Here is a 22,284-nt window from a genome sequence, read left to right as displayed (position 1 = left end):
ACAGCTGAGAATGTTCACAAGGTTACCATGCTGGGCAAGTCTGAAGGAGATGTTTGTTGACCAGCAGTACCAGGAAAAGCTTGAGTGAGATGCCACATCAGATTGAGAGATGGAGAGTAGAGTTCACTCCCTTAAAACCCACTTTCCCTGCCTGAGTTTAACCTGCTGCAGTCCCTCCTGTGCATTCTCTCTCTCTCCCATTTTCTATACTTATACACACAACTGTAAGATTTCATAGCCACTTCAGTTAAGAGCAGTAAGCTTTTTAAAAAATCTTTGGCCTCTCATTCCCTTGCTGTCTTGCTTCTCTTTCTTCCCGCTTTTCTTCTATTTATCACTTTATCTTCCTTACCACTGAATGAAACACAAAACCGTGTTTTGGAGTTACTGGTGAAAAATTTTTAATCCCATAACTAAATGTTACTCTCAGACAACCTGTTAGTTGCAGGCAAATGGTAGTATGCTTTTTGGACTACCCACCACTGCTGTTGCTCTTAGCCAGTGGAAATCCAGCTTAATACTTAATAGCAGCTTTACCGTCTCTAACCACTAAATAGTTTTTCTCTGAAGAGAAGGGGCAATTCATTTATTTTCCTGCTAATAGGTCCATTAATTTATGTTCAACAGCCACTGACCTTTCAACGTCTTTATTATTGCAGTAAAAGCTTTCTTTAAAGAAATCTGTTTATCTGTGTAATCCCCCACACACATTGTGTCTTTAACCCATAAAGAAGAATATCAGCTCATGAGAAATGATTCAGATATTTCAGTGTATCCTTTTGGAACTGCATTTTCAATACTCTTGTTAATTTAAGAGCCTTTCAACATCTTATTCTAAGGAACTCTGCTCCCAAGTTTTACATCTGATTCAATAGTAGGTGTTTGTGTTACCACAGATATTTACTGTAGTAAATATTGATTCCTTAGTTCAGCAAATAACAATTAAGAACTTACTGTGTGACACAAAAGTATTCCCAGTGTAACAGTGAATGAACTGTACCTCCTAATGGCATTTGCATCCTAGGAAGGAGACAAAAGAAAAGCAGGTTGAAGGGGATAATTCATGTCAGAGGTTAGAGAGGAAGGAAGCTTGTTATTTCTATGTGACAAAGAAGGCATTACTGACCATCTAACACCTGAGCAGTGTTAGTCACCTGAAGGAAGTGAAGAAGTGAACAGCACAGAGGCAGCAGCTTTCTGGGCAGAGGAACTCCCAGTGCAAAGGCTCTGAGGTCGGGGTATACTGGGCATACATGTTATGTTCGAGAAAATTGGTTCCAAAAACTCTCTAACACAACTGCTTCTCAGCCAGGAGTGGGGAGACAGAATTACAAATAACCTATGCTTTAAAAATGGAACAGTGGGGCCTCCCTGGTGGTGCAAGGGGTAAAGTCTCAGCACTATGAAGCTATCGGCAGCCACTGCAGCACAGGTTCAATCCCTGGCCAGAGAGCTAACCCACAGGACATAGCAGACCTCTCCTGTCTCACCTGCTGCTGCCCTCAACAGTGTATTTCAGTCAATCTGCCTGCTCAGCTCCCCACTCTGTGTCTGGCGAATCCTTTCACCCTCCACACCTCTGGCCTGTACCCCAGTTCTTGTATGCATTAATAAATAAATAAATCTTAAAAAAAAAAAGAAAGAAATGATGAGGAGGCCAGTATGACCAAAGCACGTTCAACAAAAGGAGAGTTAGAAACTAAATTTGGAGAAGTTGGGGACCAGAGAGACTATGAATTAAAAGGAACATGATTTGAACTTTTTTTTTTTTTAAATTACTCTGGCTGTTAGTTGAAGAGTAGGCTGTAGAGGTGGAAATAAATGCAGAAATGGAGCTATCAGTGTAGGAGTACTGGAATAATCCAGGTAGGGGATGGGCAGTTTTAAAAAGACAGCAGTTACAAATAGTAGCCAAATTCTCCATCTAATTTGAAGACAAAGCATCCAGACTTGCTGCTAAATTGGATGTGGGATGTAAAAGAATGAGAAGGGTCAAGGATGGGCTCCACATCTGAGCAAGGAAGCAGAGAGCTGCTGCTCACTTGATGGGGAGAACTGTGAGAGGCCAGGTCCAGGGCAGAGTCAGGAGATGAGTAGTGGGCACTGCCCCGTTGGCACAGCGGGTTGAGTGCAGCGCTGTGAAGCTGTCCACAGACTCTGAAGCACTGGTTTGATTCCCCACAGGCCAGGGTGATACCCACATGGCACGACAGACCTCTCCTGTCTCGCCTACTGCTCCCCTCAGCAGTGTTTTCAGTCCATCGGCCTGTTCTGTTCCCCACTCGCGCACCTCTGACCTATACCCCAGTTCTTGTGTAAATAAGTAAATCTTTAAAAAAAAAAAAAAAAGATGGCAACTTTAAGCGAAATGGAGGGGCGAGTGTGCAGCTAAATTGACCAGTTTAGTAGTATTCAGGAAAGAAACCCAGCCTAGGAATATAGCATTCTGAGTCATCAGAATTTAAATAACATTTAAACCAAGAAATTGAATGACCAAGTCTTAAAGCAGTCCAACTTTTAGCACTTGACATATAGTAGACATCCAACAAATGCTTTACTATAAAACAAAATTGGGCTCAAATTTCACTTAGATTTGTAAAATTGAAATCCTTATTTGCCCAAAAGTAGTGACAGTAAAATAAAGAGAACTATGAACCATCAAACAATCTCTGGGTATGTTTTTACAATGTTGTTCCTTTAATATAGTATAGCTTTTAGCATGCTCAGTGAATGACTTCTAGCTGGAAAGAACTCACAACTAATTATGTTAACATTTGAACTTATAATTTTGGGACATACAAATATAAAAACATAAGATCTTCTTACATGATAAATATCATTTGTGCTTTTTGGATCAAATGCTATGTGGTAAAAATATCAAGTCATAGGTCCAAAAATGTTTGTCTGTTAATACATTTATGCACATCTAATTTTAAGGAGTATTTAAACATAATTCAGGAAATCTATATAATTTTTAAAGAAAAATTTTCCTTAGAAATTATTTTTATATATAAAATACTGCATTATTGGTTATTTATAGGTTACGACCATCTTGCAGTATAAGATTCTTTTCTTCATAGGAAAATTAACTAGTAGTTCTTTTAAAATTGGCACTACAGTTCAGACCTACAAATTAACTTGTATAATCATAAGTCTAACATAAAGTGTTTCTAAAATAGACTGCTTTGTGTTCAAGCCTAAAAATGATTTCAGTTCTTTCAAAAGAACATTTCTCTGGGTAATAATACAGAAATTGAGATGTTGGGAGTTTTATTTTCTTTTTCTGTTCTTCAGAAAGTTAGGCAAAAGTATTATTTGACCACTTAAAAATATTGATTGTAGGCAGTGCAAATAGGAGTTAGGAAAATGGAAACAGGCCAGAATGATTAAAAACATAGGTGGTGGTACCAACTTCCTGGGTTCCAGTGTGATTATACCCTTTATTAGCAGTACAACCATAGTGAGTTACTTAAACCTCTTTACTCCTCAGTTTCCTCTCTCCAAAATGAGGTTAATAATACCACCTTTTCAAATAGTTATGAAGATACAGGTAGTTAACATTTATAAAATACCTAGAAAATAGTCAGGCACATGGAAAGCTATGTGTAAACATTTGATAAATACATAGTTTATTGTTCATGCACTGATCCTCCACATCGTTAAGGACTAGTATCAGTTTCATGTAACTACCTCTGGAACGGAACAGTCTTCCTGTCTTTTGATTTTTAGAATTTCAGTGTGGTAAGACCAGGGAGCCAAGAGATGGGTTCCACAGGATTATGTTGGAGCTGGTTAATACTGATTGGGACTGGCAAGACTTTTATAAGCCAATTGTCAAACAATCATTGGAATATTACTCAGCGATCAATAAAGATAAACTCATGCAATTTGCAGCAACATGGATGGAGCTGGAAGGGATCATGTTCAGCGAAATAAGCCAGAAAGAAAAAGAAAAATACTGGATGGTCTCATTCATAGCAGGAATTTAGAAAACCTAAATAAGGGACCAGGAAAAAGATTAATTGCAATAAAGTAAAAATCAAAATCAACAAGCAACTATAGACCAGAGACACACTACAGTGAGGGGGCAGGGGGAGGAGAAGAGAGATTAGGGTCAGAATAAGGAGGGTGGGAATTGTGTGGGGAATATAACCAAAATGAAAATGCATACATTGTGCAAAAATGAAAAATGATGTAGGAATTACATAAAAAAAAAAAAGGTAACCCCTTGAGGCAAAAAAAAAAAAAAATTAAGATGGTTAAACGAAAAATTGAATACACTATTAAAAGAAAAAATAATAAATACTTATGATTCACCACTTCCTAATTATCTTCCTACATTTTACTATTATCTTTGTTCTTGAGTTTATTTAGAGCTAGTATATCTAGGAATACTGTATCATGGTGTCCTGCTGCGCATTTCTCCCCAGCTCTGTAGTCAGTAACATCACATGAGTAGTCTGAAATCAGTCAAGTTAGGTGTATTCACAACACAGAACTCAGCAACTGCTACAAAGGTTGGCCTTTTATTCCTTCCCTTGAAGAGCTGGTTGTTAAACATTTACCATCACACCACTCAAGGAGGGTCACAGTGTCCCACTAGTTTCTTTTATTCTTTTGTTGAGTGTTATCATGAGTGAAATAGAGACTACAATTTCCTGTCTTGACAGGTTTGTAATAAATATACCTACACCTTATGGAAATTTCCCCCTATAGATAATTTAAAAGCTTTTTCCTATCTTAAGCATGCAAAGTACTTTCTATCTCTAGAGCCATGAGCAACAAAGAAGGAGCTGTTATTCTCATTACTATGAATAATAGTGGTCTCCTTTGGTATAGCATTATGTAGTTATGTATAATCTAATTAGTCTCATGTCATATTTTTTTTATAAAACTTTCTTGTGAATTACAGATGTCTTTCCCTTTCCTTTTCCTCCTCTCTCACCATTTTCCCCTCCCTTTTCCTCTTTTCTCTTGCAAGATATCAGATGCTAAAAGTTAAATGTATTTAAGTTTTTATAATAAATATGCTAGCAAGTATTTTTCAAATTAATTTGTCTTTGTGTGAGTTCTGTCTGAAATCAGAGTATCGTCTTTTGGTATTGTCTTTCTATTTATTCTTAGAATTCTCATTCTCCAGCTTTCTCCCCATTTCAACTCCTGCCATCATTCATGTGAACCCACCACCTTAACTTTTTTGTTCTTTTTTTTCCATGCCCTTTCCCCCCAACTTACTTCTCCTGCTGCCCCACCATGAGTCTGGACATCAACAGAAGGTGATTCAAACTCCTCACTCTCCCAATCAAACCTCCCTCCTTTCCAGCTCACTCTATGGCTTATAATGCTCAGTAAGATCTATTTTCTCTTTCAGTCCCCACTGTTGTTTTCTTCACTTGTTTGTCTCTTCATTCAGCTTAACCTCATTGTTCTTATCTCTTGAAATTCCCTCAACTCATTTGAATCTCTCTCCTTCCAACACACCATTTAACTAGACTTCAGTCCCACTCACCTTCTGTATAATAAATGCATGTAAAAAACATTGCTACACTTAGACAACCATAATCCACTAGATTCCACTAGGTCTTCTAATGTTTTATTACAATTATTTTATAGTCAAACATTTTATCTGTCTCTGGACCTGGTACTGTTGGTGGGTTTTTAGTTGGGCAATGTTTGTTTGGTAATGGATTTTTTTTTTAATCTCTTCCTTTCTGTGTGTCTCATTGTGATTAAAGGTCAGACTTTGCAGTTATAAAACTAAAGAAGCTGAGATAAATATTACTTAAACCAAGAAATGGGCCATTAGTGTGGGGCTTTGTTTATTCATTCTCACTTGCAGGCAAGCTGACTTTTGTTTCTAGAGTTCTCCATGGGCTTCAGATTCCTCCAGTGGTCTCACTGCTGCTCTCTTTTGCTTATGTGAGGTCTGGAGTGCTGTGGGGGTATTTCAGTATTTCCACCCCGTCCTTAACTGGCTGCTGGCTCTAAGTAGCTGCATCATAGTGAATGTCTGATGTCTGCTTTTTCACTTTCCCCAGAAATAGAAAGTGTTCTTTTTACTCAGCATGGGATTAGTAGTGGATATGAGGAGTGAAGGGTAGGGGAGTGGTGCTTGGATCTCCTACTCCAGTCTCTGGTTAGGCAGGCCCTGTCTGTGCATGTGAGGCCCAGGGGTGGGACTTTCTCAAGCCTTCATTCTCTCCTCTGTGGCAAACAACCCCACCTCCTACTCAGGCTCAAGGGAGTTTCCTACTCTTCCCCTTGCCAAAGTTAAAAACTCTGCTTTCTATCAGTACAAAATTCTGGATGTGAAAGACTTTCTGCTCTCACCCCTGCAGTGACTTATGTCAGTGCTTGCTGAAGAAGTCAAGTTCCTCCCCACCTCCATGCACACAAACCTCCCAGGACAAAAGCATTTTTCCTGGAGTCTGGTAAAAAACTAGGGGTGTGACAATTTCTAGTCCCTCCCTCAGGAACAAATGATTTTTGCCTCATGTCTGTGGTCAGAGCCGTGCCCAGGCTGTTTCAGTGTCACTCGCTTCTCCTCCAGCAGTCGCAGGCTATTACTTCCTATCAGAGCCAGGCCCTGGACATCTGTAGGTGTATGTCCCCTTGAGCAGTCACTCACCATCTTGTACACATGCAGGGCACAGAGCATGGAGGACCTTCTCCAGATTCCCTTGCTCTATCCTTGAACTTTTGCAGGACCTGCATGAGTCTGCACCACCTCTTTCTCTCCTGTTGGGAAAGGAACTTTGTTGCCGCTTTGCGGCAGGAACTTGATGAGGGACTCAACAGTCATGGAGCAGGTTTGCAAGGCAAGATTCTGCTACTTGAACAGAAGTTCTTGTGTCTGTGAGCTGTAACAGCTGAGGCTGACATCCTATCCCTTCACTGGGTCGAGGAGCAGCTCCCAATCCCCGGTCAATCCATCATCCCTGGTTAGTTTAGGCCAGCTGGTCACAGATGAAGTCCCTGTTCGGGCGCCATTCTCCCTACCAAGAGCAAAGAGCTTTGTGCCCTCTCCACCCGCCAAGGGGCTTGTGGCCCCTGGGAATTCATTCACCTGTGGAACTGAGCCCAGTTTACTAATGGAAAGAACTGAATCCACATGATCAAATAAGCATGTGAAAATCTCATGTGTCCTTTTTGTACAGACTAAGCTATTTGGCTTATTAAATAATGTGGATTTCAGTTTGTAATTAGACAGCAATTGTGTTTTAAATCACTTGAATGCTCACTGAGAGATAGTTACTATCAATTTAGCACCCAAGTTTGGTTTTTATAGATTATATAAACTACATGAAAAAGAAGAAACTGTTCAGTCTTCTAAAAGCAAATGCTTATTTTTTCCAGAACAGAATTTATCCTAAAATAAATCTCTTAAGTTTACAACCCTAACCTTTTTGTTTAATGAATAGGAATCAATACCTTTAATTAGTCTGTTATGAAGTTGTAATTCTTGTTTAATAATATACCAGGGCAGGAGTTCTATTCTGATAGCACAGAGAATGTGGGCAGTATTATTTTTTTTAAACGATCCTGTGGACTAAAAGATACTAACATGTACATATTTTCTTCTTTTCATTAAAAATATCTATGAATTAAGTACTTAGATATATAGATATGACTGTACTGCACAAATAAGTTATTTAGAGAAAAATCTTAGTCACATCAGAAAGACTTTATACATAGCTTTTAACTCTCTTAGCCTTATTGATCAGAAATTCTGGTATTTCTGAGCATTTTTGTCTTGAAAACAAGGTTTTCTATACAGTCATCAGATTCTTCCTTGTAGGTGAGGGGCTTGACAGTGATGGATGAAATGATCTGTAACAAAGACACTGAAAGTGTGAAGAAAATAGAAAGACCACTCTAGCAGAGACACAGCAGCCGTTTATCTTGGCCTATCTATCTGGCCAAGCATCTGCTGGTGGTGGCTCCAGAGAGATGTATGTGGTGTCACTTCAGGGACTTTTAAGAAGCCAGTCATTGACTTATGCTAAGTTCCCAGAAGTGCTTATTTTTCACTTAAAATAGGAACATTTGTTCATGAAAAAAAAAAAAAAAAAAAAAAGCCCCTAGGTGATCTGTGTTAATCTACAAGGGAACCTGTTACAGAATTTTTTGTCCAAAGTCTCAATGTATACAATTTGTGTTCAAAAATTGGGAGTAAATATAAAAGGAAGCATGTTTCTTTTTTTTTTTAATGACAGAAACAACATCCTTATAATAGTCTCAGAATACTTTCTAAGCAGCAAATGGTAACTTAGGTTTACTTCAAATAGCTCCAGTTCCTGCATCTTGACTTTGCCTTGTACTGAGACTTGGAGGAATGGAAGTCAGAAGTTTGTTGTTATAGCCCAGTTACTTTCCAAAGAAGTAAGTTATTTGAGCCATGGGATCTCTTTCGAGAGTCTCTTTCTTCAAAGGACCCATGATAAGACATTATCAAAGGACTTATCTGAAAGGTCAATTAAAATCCTTAGCAGGATGCTGGGAGCTGAGGGCTGAAAGCTGTTGTGTTCCAGAGGGGTGTTACCCATCGTCAGAATGTAGGAGGATGTGGCGGGCCCAACATCGGCCCCTTCCTATTGGTATGATGAGGACAAACATGTACTCATTTACAGAAATATGGCCAAATAATTGCTTGCTTAGTTCAATCTGCATCTCTTTATAGCTAACTATTCTCAATCCCATTACAGAAATGGAAGCTAAGTTTAGCAAATTAGCGGTTTATGTTTAGTGCACAAAATTCTTAATTAACAAAATAAAATGCCACAATCCATTGTAAATCACTTTGCTAAACTTTCAAACTTCATAAGGATTTTTGTCTTGTCCAAAAGCCACTTTCAAACCCCTGCTGATCTGGCACTCATGCACTGATTCCCTGTGGAGCTGAGTGAAGGAATGTAAAGGCAGCCAATTAAAGAAACTTTGAGCTAGAATAGACAAGCAGCGGCCATCTTGTCCATCCTCCGCCTCCAGGCAGAAACCACCAGCTCCTGCACCAAAAATTGTTGCTTGAATCCTGCTGACAAAAATGCTCACCACATGTAAATGACAAGTCATAATCCGGTTAATGCAACTAAAGCAGATTGTTAACTGTTCAAGACTTATTTATTGTGTTCTAAAGATGCTGATTATGAAAGCACATCTGAATTGTTTTAATTCCTCCTTTCTAAAAAATTATTTTTTACAAGAAATGCACTTAAATAATTGTGAAGATGTGGGAAGTTTTTGTCCAGGAAATAAAGTTATCTTTATCAGCTTATTAAGTGTATTTTTGGTTTCCTTTCACTCTAGGTCTACCTTACGGGTGGGAGGAAGCTTACACAGCAGATGGAATCAAGTACTTCATCAAGTAAGTACAAGCATCTCAACCAAGTAAGCAATTTTCTTCACATCTGGAGAGAACCTGGAAGTTGCAAAATAATCAGCAAAACCAAGACACCCTCTTGGAGGTTACAAAAATTAGAAACAAGAAGTGAAGCCTCACCATTTTCATTTCATGTGATTTAAATGCTAATATCAGATACCATTGAGGGGAAAATCCTAGTAATAATTAAAAGGGAACATCAAAAAAAAAAAATGGAACAGAATCATCATTTGAACTTAAATGATGACTACCCGAATTTACTTCCAGCCGAAAGTATTAATATTTCAGAAAAGCTAATGTCTAATGAAAAACTCCACTTAGTGTGTCTTAAAATTACTTCTTAACAATACCACTAGTAATAACCAACATTCTTAATGCTTTATAATGTACACAGTTTGTTTATTCTGAAAATGTTTTCAAGCATTTTCTATGTGCCTACCAATGATCCACGTCTTGGAGACACAGTAATGAAATATATAGACTAGTTCCCTGGTGTCATGGACTTTACATAACATGAGGAAAGACAGACATAAATAACTGAAGAGATAAATGAGGCCATATATGAACAAACCTTATCTCAGTGGATTTTCAGACTACCCTTTGAGGTGAATGTACCATATCATTTTCTCTACTTTGTAGATGAAGAAAATAAGAACCTAGTAGCTGCCAAAAAATCCATAGCTGTTCAATTACCACGCCAGAATTGAATCAAAGTCCTCTGACTCCAAAAGTCTCTCTATTGTATGAGACCATCACTGATATAGACCTGTCTTTGAAATTCCTTCAACAGGAATTCATTTTTTAGCTGTCGGACTGGTTAGTGTTACTCTGGCCAAAGCAGTCTGCTGTACTTCCTCCACATTCTGGGTAACTCCTTTTAGGTCATAGTATGCATTGCAAGAGCATTAAGGAGAATCCCAACAGATTCTCTTATATGTCTTATTAGCAAATTATACTTGGTATGCATTTGGAGATGGAAATGGAGATAGGTGCCTGTTGTCCTCTCAAATGTGCAAATATTTTCCAAAGCTTTATCCAGATTTTGGATTCTCAGATTCTTTACACAGGTTCTGTATAAAGGTGACTTTATACAGGTAACTATATACAGGTTCTTATATTACTCTTCATCTCAGTTTTATCGTAAGAGAAATATTACCTACTTTAGAGCTGTTAATTTTTTTTTTAAAGGAGAACTCTTGTTTTTTTGTTTATTTATTTATTTATTTACTTATTTATTTATTTATACAAGCACTGGGTGCAGTCAGAAGCACGGTGGGGGGGGGGGGGAGAGAATTCACCAGAGTTAGAGCGGGGAGCAGAGCAGGCAGACTGACGAAAGACAGTGCTGAGGGGAACAGGGGGCGGCAGGAGAGGTCTGCGCGCCATTTGGGACCCTCCTCCGGTGGCCAGGGAGCAGCCGGGGATCAAACTGGCGCTGCAGAGGCTGTGGGCAGCTTCGCAACCCAGCACTCAACCGCTGCGCCACCGGGGAGGCCCTAGAGCTGTTAAATGTTAAACACTTAGCACAGAACTGTGAACTCAGTAGATGCCCCAAAATAGTCATCGTTAATTTATATTACGAAGAAGTCATCACTGTGGACAAAAAATAACACGAAAAATCATGTAACCATTAGAAACACTTGAGAATCTAGAAGCTTCATATTTGAAAATATAGAAGTAAAAACTAGGGATAAACCTTCCAAAGTGTTTTTTGTGTGCTCTCCAGCAAAAAGTAATTAATAAAGCAAGAGTGTAGTTGATAACGTGTGAAGGAGCAAGGGGCTTCTGGAGCAGAGGACCCAGGAATCCCACTCACAGATCGCATTCAACACCATACTGTTCACTTCCAGAATCATAACTCTCCTGGAGGAAGAAAACTGTGCTCTAATGTTGTGTTAAATATGTTGCATTCTTGGGAGATTTGAATCACTCAATTTTTATGTGTGGCAGGAACATGATAAACCACTTTGAAATTCACTTTGGGTTTCTTTCTTCTGTTAGCTTTGTATGAATAAGGAAACCATACAAGGGAAGGAAATGAGCTCTTTTTGAACACTAGCTGGTGCTCACTGGCCAAGCATGGTTAGGTGTTTTGTCCTGTGCATTGTTTCATCTAATCCTAACAACACAGAAAGTGGGCCTCACTCAGCTCCTACTAGAATGGCTTTGTGATGAGCCATAAGCCAATCAAAGGAAGGTAAATAAATTGGGGTTCCAAATTCAAAGGCCCCTGAAAAATGTTAGTGAATCTGGGGTTATGGAGAACTCCTGTGCCTAAGCTTACCCTCAGCTCTCTGTCAGTATATCCCAAACCAAAGCTGAATGTCAGAGCCTGATGAGTGCCTCTGAGCAAAGGAGACTAAGGACACAATCACTGACTACAAAGGTTTTGAAGGGAACAGGAGATGGCCAGCCAGAGAGTGAATGTGCCCCTGGTACGCAGCTGATTTAAGTCACTGTCCTAACAGACTGGAACAATAACCTTGACTAGGTTCCCATTCCAAGGGAGAATAGCTTCAAAGAAGAGGAGAGGAGTGGGGAGGAAAGGGGAGGGAGAGGAGAGGAGAGAAACAATAGATGTGCCCTTTGACTGCACTGAGATCTAACCTACAGTCCCTGTGGAAGGAATACAACGAGACACTGCATTTATGTAGTCCACTCCAGCTGTGGGAAGTGTATCTCCAAGGGTGTGTTTGAGAAGCCCATCAGTTCTCTTCCTTGACCTTCATCTTGACTTATCAGGAAAGCAGAAAAAAGATAAGATAGACCTGTTCCTCATAGGGCCATGGTGGGTATTGTCTCACCATGACAGGAAGAGGAAATATGTGGAAAAAGAGGCTAAGCTCATCAAGATCACACTATAGAAAAGTTACAGGGCCATGACACAGATCCATGCTTTCCATCCCTACACACACACACACACACACACACACACACACAAAGACACATGACACATACACCCGTGCTATACCATTTCTATTTCCTTATTTTCAAGTAATATGTTTACATATGCCAAGAAAGCTATTTAAACAGCTCTTGATTTAGGTAGAGCTCTATATTTTATCCATTTAAAAAACAGCAGAATAGAAACTTAGTTCTAAGAAAGTAATTATCTTCTGGAGATTAGAAAGGTCAAATAGTAAAGATAAGAAAATATAACTGCATTCCAGTTCTTCCTTTACCCGGCTTCATGGAAGAATCGGTTATTTACTGTGAGATGGGTTTTTTGCTTGAAGTTACCCCATGCAAACACTGACGATAATTTTAGCTTAACTATTCTAGATCAAAGTCGTATGCAGTAAGAGTCACATACTTCCCCGACTTCTTATACCAAAGCCACTGAACAAGATCATTGTGCACATTTATCTTATATATAACACAGTGAGCTCTGCAGAGAGATATTAAACTGTATAAGTCAGATTAGAGAGGCAGCTGTCATTCCTCCCTGCTCCAAACACGCCTGTCTGTCCTCATAACCCCACCTTTTTTTTAATCCTCTAAGCTCTTTGCCTTCTTCTTCAGGAGTTTCTTATTTGAAGAAGACAGGATGCCCGATTGTCAAACTAATTTGATGCTTGTAAATGGTCCCTGAGTGTGGGTCTACAGGAGTTTATATGAGAGTCAAGTGTGTAAGTTCTGGTGCAGGTGGGTTTGATTACAGAAAGGCCATCTGGTGTAGAGGAAGGAAGAACATGGGCTTTGGATTTGGAGAAACTTGGCTTCAAAGGCTGTTGTCTCCCCAGAAGAGCTAAATAACTTTGGGTTTGTTTAGTTAACCCCTCTGGTCTTTAATTCCCACATTTATAGAATGGAAAGAATATTAGCCCTTATTAAGGTTCCTGTCTAGAATAAATGAGCTTATGTATGTTAAGAGCCTGTCCTACCACCTGACCTAAAGTGAACTCTTTCAAAAATAGCTTTTTCAAGTAGGAGTAGTTCATTTTCCAGGTGAATGGTACTTTGGAGGCAAGAAATAAGTCATGAACTCTGACTATTGCCACTCTCACCTTTAATTAAAAAAATAAAGCAGTGATTGCAATCAGCCTTCCAGAACATGGGCGAAGATGATGGTCTGTATACATAGAATCTTTTCTCTGAGATTGACATCTGTCACTGTCTTCCCAGAAACTGAATTATTACATCTGATGGAAGCCAAGCCTCAGGCAAAGGAATAACTGTCCCAGGAATGCCCGATGAATATAGTCCACATTGAATATTCCTATCCATTCACATATCCACTGCATACCTGTTAACACCTTGTAGTCATCTACTTAAGTCCTGTTGCAAGAGAAGAAAACAGTTTAACTGGTGCAGACAAATTTAATCAAGGTGTTGGCATCGCCAGAGCCAGTGTCTCATGGAATTAACAAATGGACATGTCTGTGCACATATTTATGTTGTACGCATGCATACTAAATTGTGTATGCAGAGGCACAACTTGCTCACTTAATTGATTGATAGGTATCAGTGCGCTCAAAGGAAAATTTGCTTATTTTCTCCTTTTAGAGAGAATTACGGCATTCTTAAATTTAATCACAAGGTGTCAGTTATTTTCATGGTGCTATAATGAAATTATCTGATCAACTTAACCATTTTTCCACTGAACTTATTTTTTTAAGTTATATGTTTACAGATTTATAGTATTCTTTTTATATCATCCCACTTTAAAAGTTCACATGCCTTCTATGTATGTTTTATAACTTAACAGTTATTATGAGGCTTATGTTTGATAATTAAAGTGAATTTAAATATTGCAAATTAGAAATAGCTGCTACATTGCTTTCTTCATACTCTATTTTTCTTTGAAAGATTAAGATTTTACTATGACTGATGATCATTACTATATTAATTCCCTATTCCTGAATAATAAATTCCCCCCAATTTGGCAATTTAAAACAGTAAACATTTATTTTCTTACCAAATTTTCAGAAAGATAAGGATCCAAGGGTGGTTTGCCAGATCATTCTGGCTCTTTTCCCCTCTGGGTTTCTCATGACATTGTAGTCAAACTGTTAGCCAGGGCTGGGAGTCATGGAGTGTTTTAGTGGGACTAGAGTATTTTTTCCAGCTCACATATTGGCTGTTGGCAGGAGTCTTCAGTCCTCACCACAAAGTGGATCTCTCTCCATGGGACCCTGGAGCTGTGCGCTCAGTAGCAACTGGCCTCCCCCAGAGCAAGGCACATAAGAACATGAGAGCAGAAGACACATTAAGACATCAGTTACAGTGTCTTTTGTAACCAACCTCAGAGGTGAATGGTATACCATCACCTTTGCCAGATACCAGTGGTCACACAGCCCAACCCTGGTATAAGTACACAAGAGTGAGTACTAGAAGGTGGGGGTCATCAGGAAGTATCGTAGAGGATGCTGCCCCTTGTCATTTCACAATATGTCAAACACATAATATATACACAATGTATATAATATTGTTTATGTAATATATTAACAATATAAAATTTTCAGTGTTAAATACTTGCTTCAAACATTAAATTATACTATTAGTGATTTTTCAAGTAGGTATAATCATTTATTTTTAAGTTACTTAAGCTTGCTTATAATTTCTTCCTGTGTGTTTGTGTTGATATGCCTTTGTATCAGGTCCTAAAATTTGAACAAGTGCTCCTTATGTTGTAAAACCTGTTCTCCTTTATATGGGAAGTATTATATGTACAGCATATAAATGTATACTACTCCCTAGTAGAACCTAGGGAATCTATGATTTCGGAATAAAAATAAAGTTTCTGGTAGAGCAGAGGAGACAAACAGAATTCAGCTCACTGTCTCAGTGTTTTGTGAAGAATTCTGAGACCACATTCAATGTCAGTGATGTGTGTCTTGATCGATTAGATATGTCTGTTGTGGGTATAGCAGGGAAGAGGCATATCAGACACATGCCACATCTTTGCAATCTTTGGCCTTCTAAGAGCATCTTGCTGATGCAAGTACTGTGCCAGTTCTACAAATAGTAGTTTGGAATAGCAAATTAGACAGTGGTAACCCGCACCAAATTCTGATGAGATAGAGATTTAAGAGCTTTGCATTTATGACTATAAAGTATGACTGAGTAGGTGTGGTTTTACTCATTTCTCTCCACTCAGTTCATTAATACCTTAAATGATTGTCTGAACTGGAGGTAGGACAACCTATTAGGTTGTTTCCAGGTAATAAAAAGTATGTAAACTATAACTTAAATATGAATAAAATGTGTCTTTGTCAGCTTACTACTAAAGGTTTAAGTTTCTTTGTCATTTCGCTTCTAAAATGAATAAAAAATAGAAAACCCAAAAGAGAAAAATTTGAGGTTATCTTTTCTTCTTCCTAACTTTCTTGAAAGTAAAGGAATCCTAGTTCTAATGTAGGAGATTTAATGTAGTTAACAATTTAGGGAGATTGAAAAGGAAGGGATGGTTTCTTGATTGCAAAAAAGTTATGACTTCCTAAATTCTTGGCAGATTGTTTTAGCTCCTGGACCCTGGCAGGATTCCTTCCTCTGAAGACCCCCTTAATTTGGCTGTTTTGATATATTCTTGGTGACTTAAAAAAGAAGCCACTGAGAGACTCCTCAAATCTAAGTCTCACTTGACGAGGTGTCAGGGTGATTTTTGTGTACCTATCATTAGCCTAGATAAGGCGAATGCATGTGAATGCCTCATTGTTTTATTTTTCCATGTGTGAGAATCCTGAGCATTTATTCTTCATGAGACTATTAGGAAGAAATCAAAAGAGGACTTGAAATATTTTGTCCCCAAACACATTTTTGCTATGAATACATTTTAAGTTTGGATGTAACCATCTATCTGAGAACTGATTTGAAACATCCATTGAAGCACATGTAGTGACTAAGTAGATATTATCAAAGCAATTCTGGCACTGGCAATTTCAGAAAGCAATCGGTCAGAAAAAATACATGGGCTTCCCATATAGAACCCATTAGACCTGGGTTCTAATGTTTAAGCCAAGACTTTCAAGTGTGACGTTGGTATAATTGTTCTATTTCAATTGTCTGTACCCCCTTTTCTTGTCCAAAAACAAGGATAGTAGTTTATATCTTCCAGGAGCGTCTTAGGAATTTAATAAAATAAGGGTCGTAGAACTCCTGTCCAAATACCTGGCACAGGGTTCATACTTACCAGAGGTCAGTTCCCCCTTCCTTCCCTTATTTTATGCTGTGGATATTTGCCAGTGGAACAGTTTTAAGTGACATTTGCACAGCTGCAAGTAGAAACCAGTAGACAGGATGTGCACTTAACCCTCTGCCTGGCCAAGCCCTGTGACAGGAGCAGAGAGGTTGCATTACTCGGGAACCTGAGACTGTGTGCTCTGGATTTTCTGTAAATATCAACGAAAGGGTGTAGTACTATGAAAGACAGTGTGAGCAGCTGTCATTTCAAGGAAAAACCAGCCCGTGGCGGGCATAGGATACTCAGAATGGCAGAGTCCTCCGAAATGAATAAAACATCCAGATCAAAATAGCTAATATCAAACCCTCCCCCCCCCTTAACCAATAATAGCTATAACTGAAGCATGAGGTTTATTCTGTATCATTCCATTGGGGTAATATAAGCAAACCTTCTATAGTTGCGTAAAATACTTTGGAAATTCATCCCTTCCTGGGGTTATACTTATTTTTAGCCAGAGGTGAACTTCTCTCTTCCTCCAGGACCCTTTCTTTAAATTTATTAACAAAAACTTTTTTTTTAATCAAATGCTTTGCCTTACTAATTCAATTTGTCAACAGAGGCTTCTGGAGCAAAACACAGCAGACTGGGTGGCTAAAACTATAGGAATTTTTTTTTTCCCCACAGTTCTGGAGGCCAGAGATCCAAAATCAAAATGTCAGCAGGATGGGTTTCTGGTGCACTCTCTTCCTGTCCTCACATGGCTTCTCTGTGTGTGCATGGCAAGAGGTCTCTGGCTTCTCTTCCTCTTCTTATAAGGACATCAGTGCCCTTGGGCCAGGGTCCCACCTCTATAACCACACCTAACCCTAATTATGTCCCCAAACACTTTCTAGTTGCCTAAATGGTGATATGCTAAAGTAAGAGCATAAGGGGGAGTGAGACCATCCGCTATTTTTCTTTTTCTTTCTGACTTATTTTGCTGAGCATGAGCCCATCTATGTTGCTGCAAATTGCATGAGTTTATCTTTTTTGATTGCTGAGTAATATTCCATTGTGTAGAAAACCTAAATAAGGGACTCGGAAAAAACCTAATTATAATAAAGTAAAAATCAAAATCAATAAGTAACTATAAACCAGAGACACATTACAAGGGGTGGGGGGGAGGAGGAGGGAGTAGGAACAAAACAAGATGGGTGGGAATTGTATGGGGACAATAACCAAGATGAAAATGCATACATTGTGCAAAAATGAAAAACGATGTAAAAAAAAAAAAGTATATATATAAAAAAAAAGTATAAGAAGGGAGCTGGGAAGTTAGTCCCTGTGTGGGCAACTGCCTCCTAGTAGCAGATCTCTGTAGTGTTTAGAGATTTGTTATGGAGAACATAAATTGATGGTGGGTACTGCTAAAAAGTGTATGAGAATAAACAATTATATTAACTATAAAAATCTATATAATTGTCTATACTACCTAATAGGTCAGGATATAGATATCATTGTCAGTAGGACATGTTCCTTGATGGCTTCTGGATTTTCTTTCTATCATGTTTGAAAATAGCATCAATTTTCAAGAGTTACCAAGAACTGTCATCTTTGACTTCAGAATGGTTTCTTTGAAAACTTTATTGTGTCAACTGGGGGGCTTTTTCGCTCCCTAAGATACTCTGTAAATCACTGCTATACAATAATTTACAGCAGCCAAGTATGTGTATGTTATTTTAAAAAATGTAATTCATATTTTTCACTTTTTTCTGAAATTTTATTTTCAGTGTTGACCTTTAACAAGTTTAGTGATATAGCAAATTTGTCCAACATTGTGTATAAGTACTATATTATTATAGCTTTTTTTAATTGGAGACCTAAAGATTTTTTCAATTAATTGGATTTTTTAAATTTTAAACTATATCAGATGTAATTTTTATAGGAAGTACCATAAATATATAATAAAAATAAAATTTGTCCTCAAGATCGTAAAAGATGGAATTCTCATTTGATCAGAGCCTCGTTGGATTTCCAAATGCCTAATTACAAAATGTTCAAAATGTTCTGTGATATTTACGAAGATCATTAATGAGAACTACTCATTTTGATTTTAGGAATATATTTCCAGAATTATATAAGAGGGAACTCTACTTATACATCAGTGGGAGCAAAATGCCTATAAGTTTCTCTCAAGCACATTTTAGAATTGCTACTTCTATTACTAATCTGTAGTCATTCTCATAAACAGTATGTGACAAGATGACATTTGTCCTACTGTGATTTGGTGACTTTTATGAACTCTTATTGGTATGGTTCATTTTTTTCTTCTTAGCTTCTAATTTGTTTCCAATTAGAATTGCATGTATTTATTTTTTTATTATTAAACAAAATTGATCAGCATTTCCTCTACCACACATAATTGATCTTTGATGACATGCATCCAAAAAGAAATGAAAGGTAATTATTCTAGCACAAGACTATTTTAGGCTTACTTTTAAGTATAACTCTTTGATTGTTATTATAGCTCGCAGTTCATGGCAATTTGTAAAATTTTCCAGTGCTTCAAAGTTACTGGTGCTAGAAATATGTAATTAACATTTATTTGCTTGTTTGTCTTTGTTTTCTGGTGCGTGTGAATATTATGTACATACGATTATATTTTCCCAAAAAAGTTGACATTGGGAGGTAATTACTTAGGCTCATCGATCTGCAGATTTATCTTCAATGTGATAAAATAATGCATGCAGTCTTGCTAAATTCCCAATGATATATAAATAGTGCCATCTACAATGGAAAATTAACAAAAGAACCTCTTTCATCATTACAGACAGTTGGAAGAATGAATTTCTACAAAACTAGTACACTTTTTGTCTTTCGAAAACCATTTTTCTCTTAACAGACTGTCCTAAATTTTTATTTTGAAAGGAAGCAGTTTGCATGTTAGAAGGTAAGAAGCATAAGGAGGGTAATTAAAATGGGATTTAAATAATTCACTTACATTTCTCTGCCAATAAAATAAATTATGTTCTCTTAGCTCTCCCTCATAAGCTCTAAAATATGTCTTTCAATTTACTAATATAAAAGAAAAAGCACAATACTGTCATCTTCCCAGATCAAATATTATTGTTTTCCAACAACAGATTTGGCCATCATTCTGAGACATGTAGTATTATGCTTCTTAATTTTTCAGATATATCTGAACTGCTGTTATTACTCTCCAAGTCAGGTCAGATGCTCTCTGCAGGAACATTTGCCAGAGATACTGTATGTTCAAATGGAAGAGTTTCATGTTTCATAGTCAGTCTCATTTATTTTCCAGACCTCTAAATTTTTCATACTAAGCAGAAGCATCTCACTTTATGAACCATGGATCTTTATTAATTAAACAGAGTCAACAGGGCTGATTTACGTTCTCTTCTCAGTTGAATTACCAAGCATAGAAATCAGAGAGGAAATATTTTTAAGACAGGAAAATTCTCTAGCCAGTAAATCTGGGATTATCTCATCATACTGATTATGTCAAAGCTCTTAGTCACAGTGTTCACTAGGACATGAAATTGAATGGTCTACACATAAATGGCCCCATTCCATCATCACAGGGCGAACTCCAAGTTTTTTCTTACAGTAATCAGAAAGTCCTAATTATCTTTAAAGCTCCATGATCATTTATTGAGTATCTTTGCTAGGTACATTACATGCATTGAATAAGTTTAAAAGCATTAGTTCTGAATGTTTTTACAAAAGACCCAGTTATGAACTTGGAACCCAGTACATACTTGGAACATAAAATGCTGTCTGACTTGTAAATACATGTTTGGTGCTAGATTTATCAAACATGTACAAAGAGGTATGTTATAAACATATGATTAATAAATATTTCATGGTATTTTGTATTTGGAGGAGGATCAGATGTTGATTTTTTGATAATGTGTTAAGGGAGGGTTAGAAGGTTACAAGGATGACTTTCATTCATCGTTCAGTGTCTATAACTAAATTTTTTAAAATTTGAACTCTGTTTTTGATTATTGTAAATTACAAATTTAATGCAGTGTCCATAATGGACAGTTATAATATTGCAAGCATGAGAATATTATTTTTAAGCCAGATAGGAAAACATTCACTGAAACTTATCTCCAGATAATTGTTTCTCTTTTTCTTCCTACCCTTCCTCTTCCATTATAGGGGAATTGGAATAATAAATTCAAGTTTCTCCCTTGAACTAACATTTTATAAATGTGCTAATAAACATTAAATACACCAAGATTTAAATTTTTCTCAAGCTTTTTCCTTTTAGCTTTAAGCAGGTGCTTTGTACAGGACGCTGTCCTCATTTCACCTTATGGCATTCTAGCCCTATTACGTTACACTCATTAGTATTCCTTTAAAACTACTTTTCATTTAGGCAGCTTTCCAGCTTCATAAATGCCATGAAATGAAGTTAACCTGTGCAGAATCAAATGCGTTAGTAAGTTTAACCTGCATAATAAGAAATTCCATTAAACCATTTTAAAGAGATAATAGTAAAGTGGATTACTGTCAAGAGAATAATGATTCTTTGTAGCACTTAACCACACTCTGAGATTTTGAAACTGAAGATGTCTGGACCTTTCCACTTCACCTTGATTCTGAAAAACTTTAACTTTTACCCCATCCTGAAACTATCAGTGATCTTCTTCCTTGGAAAAATGTATTTTTAAATATTTAAGTAGAGAAATGGAACAATTTATATGGGGTGGTGAGGAAGATAAAATTTAGACTATGAGATTAAAAATGAGCCAAATCCAGTAAGAACAGTGAAACTAACCATTTGTGCTAAATCCACCATTTTCAGTGATTATCATCGACAACCAATAAAGTAGGTGCATTTTTGTGACGGTCCCCAAATTGTGCTCTATGGGACATCAGACCTGGGTGTGCAATGGAGGCAGGTTGGTTTGAATAAAATGCATACTCTCAGAGAACCATGGTATATTTAAGGCTTTCTGAAATCCTACAGTAAAGAGGTCTACAACTATGTTTAACCTACTGTATCTCGAAGTTTTTTGACCATAGCCTTTTCTTCCTCACATAACATTTATTTAAAAACCCATGGAATACACTTTGGAAATGTTATTCTGTAGCAGGAGATAGTTTCAGATCCACAATCTTATTGAGCCTCATAAGTGCCAGCCCTCAGACAGATTTGGTCTAAGGCAGCTTCTGAGGTGGTTTTTGGGTATGATGGTGGGAGGGGAATCTCATCTAGAATAGGTGAGGACAGTGGGTGAACCAGGACTAGAAAGAGTAGCCAGGGAGAAGAAATAAATCATCCTAATTCCAGAAGTTGTCCATCACTCAAAAATTGGGCAGAGAGTATAATACTTAGGTGATTTGTCTAGCTGAAGGTTGGGAGTTGAATATGAGGTCTAAGAAAAACCATCCACCAAACACACTTTGTAAAGTTTTTTCACTGCTCATTAGACATGCTGTATGTATATATTTTGTATGTTCTTCCTTAGCTCTGCTTGGGTTCTTCCCTGAAATGCCTAGTCATTTGTTCTGTGGACATGTTAGGCACCATAACTGCAGAGATGCATAGTTCCTTCCCCCAGTGAGCTTCATGTGCAGTAAGAATGTCTCAAAATAAAAAAGACATGTATTATATAGTGTAATGAGAGCTAAAACCATGAGCACAAGTTGGAAGAATCCTAAAGGGAATTTGGTTCTTTAGGATTAATATGACCTAACTAAATAAATCAGTTGGAGCAGAGAACTGTAATTGTATTGAAAGTATTATTGAGGCAGGTAAAAAAACAAGGTT

The 22,284-nt window shown here is 37.5% G+C and overlaps 1 protein-coding gene across 4 annotated transcripts in view; it reads left to right on the top strand.

Moving 5' to 3' along the window:
• Positions 1-22,284, top strand: part of STXBP4 (syntaxin binding protein 4) — a 137,600-nt gene that overhangs the window by 109,433 nt on the left and 5,883 nt on the right. For all 4 annotated transcript variants that reach the window (XM_037491920.2, XM_054688983.1, XM_054688982.1 and 1 more), the window contains one exon: positions 9,307-9,364. In XM_037491920.2, coding sequence (XP_037347817.1) covers positions 9,307-9,364 — 58 coding nt within the window. The remainder of the gene's footprint in view (positions 1-9,306; positions 9,365-22,284) is intronic.

Source organism: Talpa occidentalis, unplaced genomic scaffold (assembly GCF_014898055.3).
Source record: "Talpa occidentalis isolate TD23 unplaced genomic scaffold, MPIMG_talOcc4v2.1 talOcc4.7, whole genome shotgun sequence".
Taxonomy (NCBI): domain Eukaryota; kingdom Metazoa; phylum Chordata; class Mammalia; order Eulipotyphla; family Talpidae; genus Talpa; species Talpa occidentalis.
This window is presented reverse-complemented; position numbering and strand designations above follow the sequence as displayed.